Here is a 15,956-nt window from a genome sequence, read left to right on the forward strand (position 1 = left end):
CCCTGCATGCAACCCAAGGGGGGTTTGTTTTGGTTTGTTTAAATATGCAGTACAAGGCTCATCTTGACGTAGGTCTTGGGTAATATCCAGAATTTCTTAGTTTATCATTTCCACTCATCTTCCCTTCTTCAGCTTATACAAGCTATCTATCGTTAAGGCCAAAGGTTTGACTTGACGTCTCATTCCTGGCTGTTCATTAATTACTAGTTATCTTGACTTCCGACCATACAGCCCTGATATTTACTGTTTGGATAAACTATAAATAAACAAACCCTCAACATAGCAACCAGAGGGGGAACAGCAACAACAGCAACAACAACAACAACAACAAATATGAACGAGGTCGACCGAGAGCTCAACCGGGCTGAGGTCGATGCCATGGCATCGCCCGGCTCACACAACCCTCAGAGCCCCCTGAACCGCCGTGATAGCAACGAGATAGAGCGTGTCATCTCAGCCTCGTCCGTCTCAACTGCTTCATCCATCTCATCTGTGCGCCGTGCCACGGGAGCGGCTGCGGCAGCATCAAGGTCACGAGATGCAACCAGTCTCCGGAGCGTGGCTACCCAGCAGGACTTGGAGAGGCACCCCACTGTGCTCAGCCGCATCCATACCGCGCGCAGTCAACATACCGCCACCGTCGGCCGGACTCGAAGCGATGCCGGCAGCACGAGCCGGAGGAGCTGGTTCAGGAGGACCACTTCCAAGGCCCTCCCTCCCTTTGGTGCCGGGAAGGAGTACCCGCCCCCTCTGCCCGACCGCGAGGAGTATGTCGTCGAGTTTGATGGGCCAGACGATCCCATGCACGCACAGAACTGGCCCTTGCGCAAGAAGCTTGTGACCGCCATAATCCTTGGTTACACTACCATGACATCCTCGTTTGCCTCGTCAATCTTCTCCGCTGCGACCCGGGCTCTTGCAGCCGAGTTTGACGTCTCCACCGAAGTCGGCATATTAGGAGTATCCTTTTTCGTGCTTGGTTTTGCCTTTGGCCCGACCCTCTGGGCACCCTTGTCCGAGCTCAAGGGCCGTCGGCTCCCGCTTTTGATTTCCATGTTTGGCTTTACCATATTCTCCATTGCAACCGCCAGTGGTAAAGACATCCAGACGATCCTGATTAGTCGGTTTTTCTCCGGCTTCTTTGGCGCCTGTCCGCTGGCCGTCGTCGCCGCTGTCTTCAGCGACATGTTTGGCAACCGCACCCGAGGAATAGCCATAACCGTCTTTAGCATGGCTGTTTTCACCGGACCCTTCCTGGCCCCCTTCATTGGCGGCTTTATTGTCGAATCCTACCTCGGCTGGCGGTGGACAATGTGGCTTACGTCCATCATGGGCGCAGTCGCTCTGATCTTCAACGTCTTGTTCCTCGAGGAGACATATCCTCCCTCCATTTTGGTGGCAAAGGCCTCCGAGCTTCGGAGACTGACGCTGAACTGGGGCATCCACGCAAAGCAGGAGGAGATTGAGGTTGACTTTGTCGAGCTTGTGAACAAGAACTTCTCGAGGCCCATGCGACTGCTATTTACAGAGCCCATCGTGCTGTCTCTCAGCATATACATGGCCTTTATTTATGGTAAGCAATTGTATTATACCCATGCCTGGCGCAGGTTCGACCCAACACGATCCGTGACTCGTTACTAACTTTCCGGTTCAATTGCCTGCGTATAGGCCTTCTGTATCTCTTCCTCACAGCATACCCGCTCGTCTTCCAAGGCGTCTACGGCTTCTCTGGTGGCATCGCTGGTCTTGCCTTCTTCGGAATGATCATCGGCCAGTTTCTCGCTGGGGTAGTCGTGCTTCTGCAGCAGCCGTGGTTCAACCGCAAACTTTCAGCCAACAACGGCGTCGCCATCCCTGAGTGGCGACTGCCATCCGTCATCGGCGGAGCCTTCGCCTTCACTGCAGGCATCTTCTGGTTCGGCTGGACGGGCTACAACAAGGACATCCACTGGATCGTCCCCACCGCTTCCGGAATCCTCACGGGCTTCGGCCTCATGTCCATCTTCCTCCAGGCTCTCAACTACCTCGTCGATGCCTACCTAAACTTTGCGGCCTCGGCCATCGCGGGCAACACGTTCTTGCGCAGTCTGTTCGGAGCCGCCTTTCCCCTCTTCGCCGGCCAGATGTTCAACGGCATGGGAATCAACTGGGCTAGCACCTTGCTCGGCTGCATTGCTGCCGTCATGATTCCCATCCCCATCATCTTTTACCTCTACGGACACAAGCTCCGCGCCCGCAGCAAGTTCGCCCCTACTGGCTCTCCCATCGAGCTTCAGCAGCATGAACAGGAGGAGGCGGCACGCCAGTCCAGGGTGTCACTACCTACTGATGCCGAGAGCAAGGATCCTGCCCCGAGCAATGGCCTCAGCACACAGCCTCATGTTCAGGGCAAGAACCAAAGCCCCGTTTAAGAGCTTAATGTCTGTCTGCGCCGACGGCACTTTTTGAGATTTTGTTGCCTCTGCCTCTGAGATGTTAGAGCCGACGCTTTAAAAACTCTCAAGACTTTTCTTTTTCCTCGTTGAAATACCCAATGGAATGATACCAGCTTCTAATATTTAATTCATAAACACATTTCAAGCGCTCATCTCCGTCTTGTATTTTGTTTTGTTTTGTTTTTCTTCCTGATGTGTCCACACAATTGTCCATCTTTAGTTTAGTCACTTGCAATTTGCAGCATGGCGGCGTTCAAAAGTTTCATGCATCGGAGGTATATGATTTATATCATACATAGAATTAGATACTCGTTACTAGCTGTACATGGCTGGTAGTGCAGCGCACAGGGAATACTCGTTCCTGGAGACTGAATCGACATTACTCACTAGATCAGACGTAATCAGATGAGCCTTTCTATATTACAACAAGTATTGTAGGCCTCCCATGTTAAGAACGCGACCAGGTCTATCAACTCAAAAGTCGCCACGAGAACGACAAATGCCCAGATTAAACTTGAAAATAGATATCACAAGCAAAGAACATTGGTTTTATTAATCTACACATCGCGCGAAATAGAAACGACGGCTGAACAACTCCTCTTGCCGAAGTCCTAGCTTGTGTGACATCAAAATAAGGCTCAGCTACAACGGACGGGCAGAAGAAATTCGTACCGATAAGAGCAACATCCAAGACGACGCTACCTTACTTCTCCATCCACTACACGATGACAAGACCTCAACAGCGGATACAAGTCTTTTGCTGACGTGCTTCCACAACGGTCTTGAGAACTCAAGTCAGCACATAGAAAAAAAACCAACATGTTCACTTCTTGGCCTTTCCTGCCTTGGTAGGACGACCCCTGCCTTTCGCAGCAGGCTTAGGCTCGTCGTCGTCATCAATAAAATCGTCCTCCGCACTGACCCCTTTCTTGGCCGCGGCCGTCTTCTTCTTTGCGGGTGCCGCCTTCTTGGCCGGCTTGGCTTTGGGCTGTTTGATGTACTTGTCCTTTTTGAGGTCAAGTTCTTCTTCTTCTTCATCGGCGGCAGGGTCCGCAACAACAGCAGCATCGTCTTCTTCCTCGATGGCCTCCTCCAGATCAGGCATTTCCTTGGCCGCAGCCTTGGGCGCTTGCACATTGCTCGCCTTCATGAAGGGTATCGGATGAGACATGGAGTTATAGCTGGATCGCAGTCAACATGGTTAGTTTGACGAGGTTTTCATGTATGGTTGAAGCTTGGTAAAACATACGTTCGAGTAAATGCAGCCTTGGTCTGCGTCTCGATGTTGACCTTGGACTCGTCCTGAGGCCCAACACCAAGCTCCTTGATTGCGTCAAAGTCATCACGAGTAAGATAGTAGCTGTCCATCAGCTCAATGACACCATCGATGGCATCTTTACCGTCTACTCCCAGTCGCTGGATCATCTGGTTCCACAGTACCGGGAGATACTGCTGGCGGACTTCGTTGTGGTCACCAGAGGACTTCAGTCTCATGTGCGAATGTATCTCGCGCACGAAACGACCCAGCTTGCCTGTCTTGCTGTTGTTGCCCAGCCATGACGTGAAGTTGGCGCCCATGAGCTGACCGGCGATATAACTAGCCGGTCTAACTGAGCTGAAGACGGCGTGCGTGGGCATCAGGGACCACTGTTGCTGCGGACCGTGAATCATACGATCAATCAGGTCGCCGTCGCTGATACTTTCCGAGGCCTTTTCTACCAGCTCCAAATACTTGAGGTTCTCTTCCTTTTTATTGTATCCCTTACCGCTCAAAGCCATTGGCTTCGTGCCAAGGTAGTTCTCCTGAATCATCAGGTAACTGAACTCGTGGTCATTGAAATAGAGCTCAATCTTGTCATTGAGAGTGGCTTTGCTTGCTGGTGAGAAGAGACCACCCGCGAGCATTTTCTGGCAGATATCCCAAGGCTTGAGAATGACATGCTTCTCCCACGCCTTTGTCATGGACTTGGTCTGGGTGTAGTCAAGTGAGGCGCCATCGAGTTTGATGGAGTGAACCATGTTGATGATCTGTCGAATGTCCTTGTTGCAGCCTTCAATCAAGGCGTCGATGACCTGGGGCGGCATTTTTCCTAGTCCTTCCCGGTGACAAATTGTCATGATCCGGGATCGAATCTGATCTACCGTTGGCCTGTTGAAGCGAATATCGAACGCAACATGATCAAACGGTTTCATCTTGGGTAGTCTGCGTTCGTTGCAGATCAGGATGAGCGGAACCTCGGTCTTTTTGCAGAACTTTGCAAGCGCACCGACACCTCCGCGATCACCGGCGGACATGCCGTCTACTTCGTCCATGATCAGGACGATGTTCTTCCGGGCTTGGTCGACCTTCTTGCCATCACCCGAAAAATATCCGAGGAGCGACGTGTTGTTTATCACATCACTAACACCGTTCTCGACCAGCTTCTTGCTCCGAGTATCGCTGGCGTTGCTCTCGAGAACGTCATAACCAGCCAGCTTAGCGGCCATGTGGGCGGCTGTTGTCTTTCCAATCCCTGGGGGACCAGAAATAATTATGGCACGCTCACCACCCAAGCCATCGGCGCCGCGCTTCTTGAAGTCATACTTTCTTGACTTGGGCCAGTTCTCGAGCCAATTCTTTATCTTTTCCACCTGAGCCTTGTTTCCGCATATATGGTTGAGTGCCGTAGGTGCGTATTTCGTTGTCCAAAGCTGCGAGTTGGGGGGAGGCGGTGCCGGTAGTGCAGACGCACCCTTGGCGCCCGCGGCCTTTCGAGCTTTCTCAGCCGCCAGCCTCTTAGCCTTCTCTTCGGCTTCCATTTCCTCAGCCGCCTGCTTGACCTTCTCCGCTTCCGCCTCGCGCTTTTCACGGGCCTTTTCAGCCCCCAAACCACTGCCTCCATGTGCCGGAAGCGTGCTGATCAAGTGAAAGAGTCCCACCTCGTCGATAGTCTTTAAGCGATGCTGTTTAATCTTTGCAAGCTTGCTCGGGCCAGCGTCGTCTCCAAGAACCACGAAACTGGTTTTCCCACTTGGGGCACCAGTCACTTTACCTCCATAGCGTTTCACCAGCGCCTGAGCTTCTTCTCTCCCGATCGTCTTAAGCAGGCCTGTGAACACGAAGGTGAGTCCACTGAGACAGTCTTCCTGACCTTCGGGCAGATCAATGGAGCCCGCAGCTGGTGGTGCCCCTGAATTGCCCCCTCCCGCCTGAGCTTTTCGCCAATCAAACTTGGCATTCGGATCTTTCGGGGGCGGCGTTGGCGGGCGAACAGTAGGAACGTTGTCCAAGATGGCTTGAATACTTGGGTCCTCATTGGGGGCAACTTTTGGTTTGGTGGCTCGTGGCTTGGCGGCTGGTTTCTTCCGCGGCTTCAGGTCCTCGTCTTCAGACACTTCTGGGTCAGTTGGAGGAGACTTTCGTTTCCTGCCAGTGGCAACACTCTTCGAGGGTTTCGAAACCTCTTCTTCGTCCGATGACTCTTCTTTGGCGACACCTCTTCTGGGTCTTCCACGTGACGCAAGCCTCTTGGGTTGCGGCAAAACGTCATCGTCACTATCTTCTTCAACATATTCGTCATTCTTCCGCTTGCCCCGTCCTCTGATATCTGCAGCAAATATATCATCATCTTCATCCTCATCGTCATCAACAAACGCGTCAGCGTCATCGTCCGAGTCGTATTTCTTATGTGCTGTGACTGGCTTCTTCGGCTTTGTGGCTTTCGTGGTAGTCTTTACCGTTGCCTTTGGAGCCGGTGAAGTTACCGGTTTGTTGGTTGGTTTTGCCGATGCAGAGCTTGGTTCTACAGGGGCCTTCGCTCTGGTTCGTGGGCTGATTCGAACCTCAACTTCTGACTTGAATTTTGAGGTAGCCTTCGGGGTTGCCTGTGGTTTGTTGTCACCTGCGGCAGTATTTGCAAAGTAGTCACTGGCAGTGATAGCAGTCCCTTTGGGAGCATCCGCGCTGCAAGTAGTAAGTTAGCCGAGGTCTGCTTATTGTGTCAAAGGCAGATGATTTGTAACGCTAAGCGTACCTCGCCTTCTTCTTTGGTGTGGCTTTGATTGAAGCCTTCAATGGTCTGGGTCATTTCCGTCAGCGAAGATCACCGGGCCAGGTTATGCTTTGGTAACACTAACGCCGTAACAGGCTCATCGTCGCTGTCATCTAGCACAACTCGGGCTTTTGTATAATGGTCAGCAACGTCAAGCTTTGAAGCCAATAGGACCCTCAACTTACTGCTGCGAGTTTTTGTTGCCTTTTTGACTGGCTCGTTCTCCTTTTTCGAAGCTGCAGGTTTAGCGGGGGCGGCGCCGCCCTTACCCCCAAAGAAAGATCTTATATCCGCCGGCATGGTGTTTGATGGTAAACCGCTAGACGTTGTAGTTGGGATGATAAGTACAAAACAAGGCAAATTGCGTGACAGTCCTGTCTGCAAAGTGGCAGAGAGTGTTACGGTGAATGCTCATGGACTAAGAAAATCTGTGCAGCTCGCCGGCGGCATGCGAGACGATAATAGTACAAAATTGGAGTGAAAAGGACCTGCCAGGCAACAACGCGTTAATGACGCGACTTCCTTCCTATTCTCATTAGAAATAAGTGGGGTGTTCCTGCAACTCTATTGATGACATAAGCCAATTGCAAGGCCCAAGCTCCATCCGTCCAGTTTTGCATGTGGATCTCCCAAATACGTGCTGCTTTCATGAAAGAGTCTGTGGTAGAAGTCATTGCAATAATTCGAGTGATTGCATCGGCTCGCGATCCTCTGCAAACTACACCATGAGCCGAAAAATGTCCTCGGCCCTGCTGGCCGCATTCCAGGGCCTGAGGATTGCTCCTGCGACGACATTGCGACCGTCGATAATCCCGACCTCCTTGCGAACTCTCCCTGCCCTTCCGACCATTCGCAATGCGAGGCCGTTCTCGTCAACAGTGCCCCAGCTGTCATGGCTCGAGCCGCAGCTGGATCGAAGGAAGAAGAAGATGAAGGGAAGGTGTCGTGTTCCCACTGGAGGATCTATGAAGGGGACAACCGTGGTATGGGGCGACTATGGTCTGCGAATGAAAGATCACGATAGGAGGGTCAGCGCGAAACACCTGAAGATGGCAGAGAACGTTATCAAGCTTCGTCTTCGTGGTCAGAAATACCGACTCTACAAGAGAGTCAACTGCAACATTGGCGTTTTCACAAGCGGAAACGAGGTTAGTTTGCGCACGATAGCAGGGCCTGCAGGATGCGATTGTATCTGAACATGCAACTGACCTATTTATCTCTGTAGCACCGTATGGGTAAAGGAAAGGGTTCCTTTGACCACTGGGCGTCGCGGATCTCTGTCAGTCACGTCATCTTCGAGCTCAGGGGAGTGCTGCACGAGCAGGTCATTCGCGATGCTCTCAGGTTGGCCGCAACCAAGATACCAGGTCAGTCGGTCCATTCAACGTCATAGGTATGCCTGCTGACTTTTGTTACGCGTTCAGGTCAGTGTGAAATCATTAAAAAGGGTGATCCGGGCTGCGTTGGCATAACCAAGATAGAAAACGGGTTGACCCTGGAGGATCTGAAGAGACCATGGATGAAGGCACGCCAGGAGCGCCTTGGAACGCTGGATGTCACGCCACAGTCTTCGGCCGTGACGAATGCTCCGAACTCAACATCGCCAGCACAGTAACTAACGATCTGGATCCTGGCCTTATATTGTATGCATAAAATGTACAACATAGAATGTGATATATCCTCGAAATGCTGTGTCGATCTATAACTGACTGTGCCGTATATAACCACATACAGCCGCAGAAGTAGGGTTGTTTAACTCGTCTCACTACCAAAGACAAAGGACGTTGCGTAGAAACACGTACCTTGGGTTTGGCACTGTCAATTGAGTACCTAAGGTACCTTGGCATCTATTAATTGAGTAAGTACCTACTTCGTAGTATATCCATCCGTACGTCGACTCGATTGACTGGGCCTTGACCCCCTGTCGCAAGGTACAGCACCTCCCGACCGGGCCCACACACTCGCGTGAAATATTCTGTCCCACTTTAACCACTTCAAGTCGCGTCGCGTCTCGACTGCAAGTGCAGCCGTTACTTACCCACCAATGTACAGCTCTTTCGAAGATCTAACAAGATAGACGCTATCCCCGCTCCATATCCCCACGGTGATAGATTTTGTACCAAAAAGAGCCAGGATATCAGACAAACCAGCACGCTCCAAAGCAGCGGTATTCCGTCATCTCCCAGACAACACTGCAGACATGGCTTTGATTGTTGACAAACATCGGCCCAGGTCGTTGGATAGCTTGACGTACCATGAAGAGCTTTCAGAAAGGCTTCGATCTCTGGTAAGTCGCGTGATTGCTGGCAGGCATTAATTGTCACCTGCTAACTCAGCCGCTGTTACTATGCACAGGCCCAGAGCGGCGACTTCCCTCATCTTTTAATCTATGGACCTTCAGGCGCTGGCAAGAAAACTCGTATCGTAGCAACTCTCAAGGAGCTGTACGGACCCGGAGTAGAGAAGATCAAGATCGACGCCCGCGTCTTTCAGACCAGCAGTAATCGCAAGCTCGAGTTCAACATCGTCGCCTCCATCTACCACCTCGAAATCACCCCTTCAGATGTTGGCAACTACGACAGGGTCGTCATTCAAGACCTCCTCAAGGAGGTCGCCCAGACGCAACAAGTCGACCAAGGTGCTCGCCAGCGCTTCAAGGTGGTTGTCATCAACGAAGCAGACCACCTTTCTCGCGATGCTCAAGCTGCCCTGCGAAGAACCATGGAAAAGTACTCGCCGAACCTGAGGTTGATTCTGCTGGCCAACTCAACAGCAAATATAATTGCCCCTATCAGATCACGAACTCTGCTTGTCAGGGTTGCGGCTCCGTCAGAGGATGAGATATGCACCGTTCTTGCCGCTTCTGCGAAGAAGGAGGGTTGGACCGTTTCGACGCAGCTGCATGAGAGGATAGCTAAAGAAAGCGGGAGGAATTTGCGGAGGGCATTGCTGATGCTCGAGACAGTACATGCGCAAAAGTGAGATCTTGCCATCCTGACCCGTCCTTGAGCAAAGGACTAGGCTAACAAAGATGCGGCACAGTGAGAAAGTAGAAGACAACACGCCGATCCCGCCGCCGGACTGGGAGGCGTTGATTGGGCAGATCGCCAAGGAGATCATGGAGGAGCACACGCCAGCAAGAATACTTCAAGTGCGCGCAAAGCTCTACGATTTGCTCACGCACTGCATCCCACCAACCACAATCCTCAAAACACTGACATTCAAGTTGGTACCCCTGATTGACGACGATCTCAAAGTGGAGGTCATCAAGTGGTCTGCATTCTATGAGCACCGTATCAAGATGGGCACCAAGGTTATCTTCCATCTGGAAGCATTTGTCGCCAAGTTTATGAGGATACTGGAGATGTACCTGATGGGCATGGATATGTGAGGCGGTCTGTTAGGGATGATGCGGATGGGCTTTTACAAGTACCCCAGCTTTCATTCAATGAACGACGGGCTTCGTCAAGGTCGGGCTGTTTGGCGATGTTGAGAAATCCATCATCCATTTGGTGTTGGCGAGCTCCATTGCTGTCTTGTCCACTGTAATTATTCAGCAACCCCCCGATACTGCCTTGTAACGAGAGTGTCTCCAAGTGCCGACCCGACCGAAATTTCACCGGGAGTAAGGCTGATTCCTGGCCCGAGATTGGCCGAGCTCCGGCCAGCCCGAGGCTAAATCGGACTTGCGGAAGCATTGCGCAGAAGCAACAAAGACCAATATCAGATGGCAGGTACTTTGCGTCTCATAGGTGGCGACCTAGGCATCAGACAATTTAAGCTGATAGCGATAGACGGTTGATTGGTTTGCGGTCTGTCTCTGAGTAAGGTAGATACTATAGCACTTGTGCAAAAATATTGCAACCCAACAGGGCCATCCCCCCACCTTGGATGTTGCAATAAAATTGCACACCTACTGTAGGTTAGATTAAGTTACGATGCGATATGCGATTGCGCCAGCTTGGTTAGTCGGTCTATAAGGAGCCGGTTATCACCATACCCTGCAGGTTGAGCCCATGAGGTTGCACCTGACACATGGATGTTAAGCTTTTAGACCGTCCGCCCCCACATCATCGTGTTAGGTCGGCGGAACGGAACACAAGGAAGACCGTGACCGATCTGACAATAGCATGACGCTACGACCCAGGGCTAATGGGTCCGAACGCCACTGCCCGTCGAGGAACAGCAGAAGTCAGCAACGCTTGTAACCCAGCCAAACATGTTGGAGATCTACGGCGACTTGATGGTGGCGTCCAAGTGCTTCGCCGCAATACTTGACAATCATCATCCAGCTGAATGTAACTGGCAAGTTAAGGAGCGGGGAATCCCGTGCGCTGAAAACCCGGGAAGCCAGCCAGGATTAAGTAGGTGCAATTACCTACCGGTATGTACCGTGCGTTGTTTAGTGGAGCTGAATATCTACATATACACCAGATACAAACGACCTTCGAACTTTTGCAATTTTACCAACCTACGGAGTATCCAGTCTAGAAATAGAACCTGTAGTTGGTAGAATTACCAGTAGATCCCCAAGGACTGTTGTTGTCCAGCCTGGCTGGCGAGTTTGTACCACGTATGAATAGTGACCCCGCAGCGGAATCGTAAAGATGATGCAAGCGAACGTGGTACGGGACTTTGATTGGGCATATCCTTGTCCAAAATCCGCTGAAAAGCCTTGGAGGCACCCCTTCTCGGGACCAGAACGCAGGCCCCTGTTATGTGTTGTGAACCAACCCTGCGCGCGGGTACCTCTCAACCAACCAGTCCCAACCAACCAACCAACTCAACCACTTGTCAGGTTGGTTTTTATGAAGTACGGAGTCCGCACCTTGGTATTAATCCTGTATGGTTTTGCGAATGTTTATTTGCATTTTCTTCGTATAATAACATTGATCCCCGATATTTGTAGAGTGATTAATTGAGAGTCTGGTTTGTCATGGCATTCATCAGACGTCTTGTCCCCTGAATTTGACCGTTATAGCGGTCTTTTACTTGCTTAATTCAATCTCAGAAATTAGAGCTACCCGGACCATCCAAGAGTCACAGACAAGTCAAGATCGCCTTGTCAGGAACCAGGCTGCATTAGCAGGTTGTTCGTCCGGAATATCCGCGGGCCCGGATCTTCTTATATTTCCATGGTGGAAAGGGTCCAGGAAGTCAGTATCTACCACGAATACACGGCATGCGTGCGGCGCTTCAATTTAGGATTTGAACATCTTGAAAGGAACTACCCAATTTAGATAAAGAGGTAGGTAGGCGAATGATATTCAAGATGAGTGCTGAGTAGTTAGTTATTCACCACATGATTCAGAGCATCGGTTGGTTTCGGCCGGACGCATGGAAACAAAACCCCAAGGCCACGCAAATGGCCGGATGTGAATTTGTTGGGGTTTACCGATCGTTAGGATTGACGCACCCTACGCACGCCAGAATTTGTCTTGTGGGTAACTTCCGGAATATGGGGTACAGCAGCGAAGCACTACTGTACGGTACTCGGTGGCCGCATGGATGCCCGGGTTCACAGGGACCACAGAAGGCCCCTTGGCTCAGCTAATAATGGTCACCGCCGCCAAAATTCAATATGGTGGGGCAGGGGAGGATAATGAATTATTTTACAGCGCAGCCTTTTGAGCGTCGTCGCCTCGGCATCCCTTCCGTCATTTCTTTCTGTTGTGCCTTATTGGTTGTCCGGTTAGCCCTGTTGTATGGGATCTCTTTATTTCATATGTAAATATAAATACCTACCTACCTTGGTACTCAGCTGAACCCTTCCCACATGAATACGGTCTACCAGTGATTTATCTTGAACAGTCTTGCCTTCTGGCCTACCCTACCTGGCTTACTCACCTCCTCCCTCGTCTCCATATCTATCTCGACTTAGCTCCTGCCTTTTGTTTTAACTCAAAACTGCCTAGTTTCAGCTGTCGTTCATTGTACTACCTCGAGTCTAGCGAGGATCCTCAGTGCCACCTCCATAATCACAAAATCAACCCCCCTCCCGTCTCTTGCTGTAGCAAAATATTCACCGTCCACCAGAACAGGCTGGCCAGTCACTGTGACTCCAATTCACCAGGACAGCACCCGAATTTACATACTTGCGACGACTAGCTACCTTACGCAACTCCGTGCTCAGAATAGAGGTGTTGGGATTACATCACCTTTTCACCGGCATATTTAGCCATCCTGATCCAAACGGCCGACGTCCAACGGCTCTTCTGGACTTCACGCAGTATCACACCAGCCAGTGAGACCGCAATGACTCCCGAAGCTTCCAAGGCGCCCGTTGTGGCAGAGGCGCATGAAGTCGACACTTACCGTGAGTTTGGCTCAAGTTGCGCGCGAGCAAGTGGATGGTCGATAAGGAGAGCGACACGGCCTCCGGTTTCGGAGCTGAGCTGACCACGCACAATTCGTGAATCGCGACAGATCCTCCCCAGAAAATGCTTGACAGTATGTTCTTGTCTAAACAGGCCTCCGTAGTGAGGAGAAGCCTACAGGCTTGCCTTGTTAATGGGCAGCTTGTTGTCTATGGCTTAGCATAAAAATGGCTAACTAACGATGTATTTTTCTTTGTTTTTTTTTTCTTTTTGGATTCACAGAGCATCCCAGCAAGCCTCATATAGCCAGTGAGTATCTGCCCATCATCGTTTGGCGCTGTTGCGATAACTGTTCAATGGCTGGCGCGGTGGTTTATCATTGTTGTGGTTGTTACGTTTGACTGGGTGATACCATTGGCAAATAACTTGAGCTGACGGCGGTGCAGACCTCGAGGAGTACCAGCAGCTCTACAAGGAGAGCATCTCCGAGCCTAAGCAATTCTGGGCACGGATGGCACGAGAGCTTTTGACATGGAGTCGGGATTTCGAAACGGTTTACTCGGGGAGCCTCTCTGCTGGCGACAGTGCCTGGTTCCTGGAGGGCGAGCTCAACGCTTCGTATAACTGCATCGACAGGCATGCGCTCAAGGATCCAAACCGAGTGGCCATCATATACGAGGCGGACGATCCGAGCAGCGGGCGAACCCTGACCTACGGCGAGCTGATGCGCGAGGTTTGCAGGACAGCACATGTTCTCCGTCAGATGGGTGTTCGCAAGGGGGACACTGTAGCCGTGTACCTTCCCATGATCCCCGAGGCGCTCATCGCATTTCTGGCCGTCACTCGCATTGGCGCTGTTCACTCCGTTGTGTTTGCAGGTTTCTCGGCTGACTCGCTGCGCGACCGCGTTGTTGATGGCCAGTCCAAGGTCGTTATCACTACTGACGAGGGCAAGCGCGGTGGCAAGCTGATTGGTACAAAGCGCATCGTTGACGAGGCCCTGAAGAACTGCCCAGATGTTAGTCACGTGCTGGTTTACAAGAGGACGGGCGCAGATGTGCCCATGATGCAGGGGCGCGATTTTTGGTGGCATGAGGAGGTTGAGAAGTGGCCAAACTATATCCCGCCCGTCCCCATGAACTCGGAAGATCCACTGTTCCTTCTGTACACGTCCGGTTCTACAGGCAAGCCAAAAGGTGTTATGCATACCACCGCCGGCTACCTGTTGGGCGCCGCCATGACGGGCAAGTATGTCTTCGACATCCACGACGGGGATCGCTTTTTCTGCGGCGGTGATGTTGGCTGGATTACTGGACACACATATGTCGTTTACGCTCCTCTGCTTCTGGGTGTTTCAACGGTCGTGTTCGAAGGCACCCCAGCGTACCCAACTTTCTCTCGCTACTGGGACATCATCGACCAGCACAAGATCACTCACTTTTACGTTGCCCCGACTGCTCTCAGGCTGCTAAAGCGTGCAGGAGACCAGTGGGTCAAGCATGAAATGAAGCACCTTCGGGTCCTGGGCTCTGTCGGAGAGCCCATTGCAGCCGAGGTGTGGAAATGGTACTTCGAGATCGTTGGAAAGGAACAGGCGCAAATCGTGGACACCTATTGGCAAACAGAGACGGGCTCCAATGTCATTTGCCCTCTCGCGGGCGTCACCCCAACCAAACCAGGCTCTGCCTCGCTGCCTTTCTTTGGCATCGAACCTGCCATCATTGATCCCGTATCTGGTGAGGAGATCCACGGCAATGACGTTGAAGGAGTGCTTGGTTTCAAACAGGCATGGCCCAGCATGGCGAGGACAGTGTGGGGTGCCCACAAGAGGTATATGGAGACTTATATGAACGTTTACAATGGATTCTATGTGAGTGCTTCTCCTCCCTAGAGAGCTCCTTCTTTTGGCGAATGTAGCTAATGACAATCCGGTCGCGCTAGTTCACTGGAGACGGTGCTGCACGGGACCATGAAGGGTTTTATTGGATCAGAGGCAGAGTGGACGACGTTGTTAACGTGAGTGGCCACCGACTGTCAACAGCGGAGATTGAAGCCGCGCTACTCGAGCATCATTATGTTGCCGAGGCTGCCGTTGTAGGTATCCAGGACGAGCTCACGGGTCAGGCAGTGAATGCATTTGTGTCGCTGGCCGAGCATGTTACAACGGACAACGACGAGTCCCTGAGGAAGGAACTCATTACCCAGGTTCGGCGTAGCATTGGCCCCTTTGCGGCACCCAAAGCCGTGTTCGTCGTCCCAGATTTACCACGCACAAGGAGTGGTAAGATCATGCGGAGAATTCTCAGGAAGATCCTCGCCGGCGAGGAGGACCAGCTTGGCGATGTCAGCACTGTAAGTTTTCCACACTATACTTGGTCAAGTTTTTGCAGGGATGAATTTTTTTGACTAACAAGAGATTCTCATCAGCTTTCGGACCCGACAGTGGTTGATAGAATCATCACGACCGTCCATGAGTACAAGAAGAAGTAGTTGTTGCGCTTCAGCACACAGCAATGACCGAGCTGAATATGACGCAATAGAAATGCAGTGCACGGCGAGTCGACTTTGCCGTCGATTTTCCGTATTGCAAGTCTCATGAAGAGGAGAGGTACCCAAGCTTATTGAGAAAGCTCGAACTGTCGAGCGGCCGGTGAACTTTATCGGGTGACTACTCTTATTAATCGGTTGGCCACTAAGGTAGCGAGTGATGGATGACTCAAGAATACCTACATGGCCACATTTGGCTTAGTCTGTTCACCACATATGGAACAAAGCCTACACGCGGATGTCATAGGCGGAGCTACCTATTGGCCCAGCGGCTCCAGATATCATGTCTGCGATGATAGGTATCGAGGGGGCGATCTAATGCTTGGGTCATACATCTCCAAAGAAATATAGATAATATAAAATCGAAAGTGACATGTGTTGGGCTGCACAAGCCGGCAAGCGAGCTATAGTGATGATTGGGTTACATTCGAATAGGAGAGTGTTACCATAGTTCGGACAGGCTGACGTCGTGTGGGTTGAAACATATAGTCTGGGACACCTGGACCATTGCACGATGGGTTTAACTACCTACCTAGGTAAGTACCTTAGGTTCTCACCAACCAGGGAACTACTAGTATCGCTCGCGAATCGGGTTACGAACCTTGTTCGCCTTAATCGGGCATCTA

At 51.5% G+C, this 15,956-nt stretch overlaps 6 protein-coding genes across 6 annotated transcripts; 5 read left to right on the forward strand and 1 right to left on the reverse strand.

The window, feature by feature from the left end:
- Nucleotides 1-78: 78 nt before the first annotated feature.
- Nucleotides 79-2,902, forward strand: MGG_03205 (polyamine transporter 2). The gene is made up of 2 exons (XM_003716730.1): nt 79-1,573; nt 1,669-2,902. The coding sequence occupies exons 1-2, from the start codon at nt 334-336 to the stop codon at nt 2,409-2,411; spliced, it is 1,983 nt and encodes a 660-aa protein (XP_003716778.1). The 5' UTR covers nt 79-333; the 3' UTR covers nt 2,412-2,902.
- A 58-nt stretch (nt 2,903-2,960) lies between these two features.
- Nucleotides 2,961-7,680, reverse strand: MGG_03204 (replication factor C subunit 1). Its single transcript, XM_003716731.1, has 5 exons — nt 6,652-7,680; nt 6,552-6,594; nt 6,449-6,493; nt 3,685-6,378; nt 2,961-3,616 (listed from the first exon to the last, which is right to left on the reverse strand). The coding sequence occupies exons 1-5, from the start codon at nt 6,764-6,766 to the stop codon at nt 3,259-3,261; spliced, it is 3,255 nt and encodes a 1,084-aa protein (XP_003716779.1). The 5' UTR covers nt 6,767-7,680; the 3' UTR covers nt 2,961-3,258.
- Nucleotides 7,110-8,194, forward strand: MGG_03203 (54S ribosomal protein L16). The gene is made up of 3 exons (XM_003716732.1): nt 7,110-7,614; nt 7,692-7,833; nt 7,891-8,194. Exons 1-3 carry the CDS (start codon nt 7,192-7,194, stop codon nt 8,079-8,081), a joined length of 756 nt encoding a protein of 251 aa, XP_003716780.1. The 5' UTR covers nt 7,110-7,191; the 3' UTR covers nt 8,082-8,194.
- Nucleotides 8,195-8,666: 472 nt separating this feature from the next.
- On the forward strand, nt 8,667-9,857 carry MGG_03202 (replication factor C subunit 5; the record flags this gene model as incomplete). Its single annotated transcript, XM_003716733.1, has 3 exons — nt 8,667-8,753; nt 8,822-9,444; nt 9,509-9,857. 3 exons carry the CDS (start codon nt 8,667-8,669, stop codon nt 9,855-9,857), a joined length of 1,059 nt encoding a protein of 352 aa, XP_003716781.1.
- An 828-nt stretch (nt 9,858-10,685) lies between these two features.
- Nucleotides 10,686-10,957, forward strand: MGG_17131 (uncharacterized protein; the record flags this gene model as incomplete). Its single annotated transcript, XM_003716734.1, has 2 exons — nt 10,686-10,850; nt 10,901-10,957. 2 exons carry the CDS (start codon nt 10,686-10,688, stop codon nt 10,955-10,957), a joined length of 222 nt encoding a protein of 73 aa, XP_003716782.1.
- A 1,235-nt stretch (nt 10,958-12,192) lies between these two features.
- Nucleotides 12,193-15,797, forward strand: MGG_03201 (acetyl-coenzyme A synthetase). The gene is made up of 6 exons (XM_003716735.1): nt 12,193-12,782; nt 12,893-12,916; nt 13,066-13,092; nt 13,230-14,653; nt 14,725-15,135; nt 15,211-15,797. Exons 1-6 carry the CDS (start codon nt 12,722-12,724, stop codon nt 15,271-15,273), a joined length of 2,010 nt encoding a protein of 669 aa, XP_003716783.1. The 5' UTR covers nt 12,193-12,721; the 3' UTR covers nt 15,274-15,797.
- The last annotated feature ends 159 nt before the right edge of the window (nt 15,798-15,956 follow it).

This window comes from Pyricularia oryzae, chromosome 4 (genome assembly GCF_000002495.2).
Source record: "Pyricularia oryzae 70-15 chromosome 4, whole genome shotgun sequence".
NCBI lineage: Eukaryota > Fungi > Ascomycota > Sordariomycetes > Magnaporthales > Pyriculariaceae > Pyricularia > Pyricularia oryzae.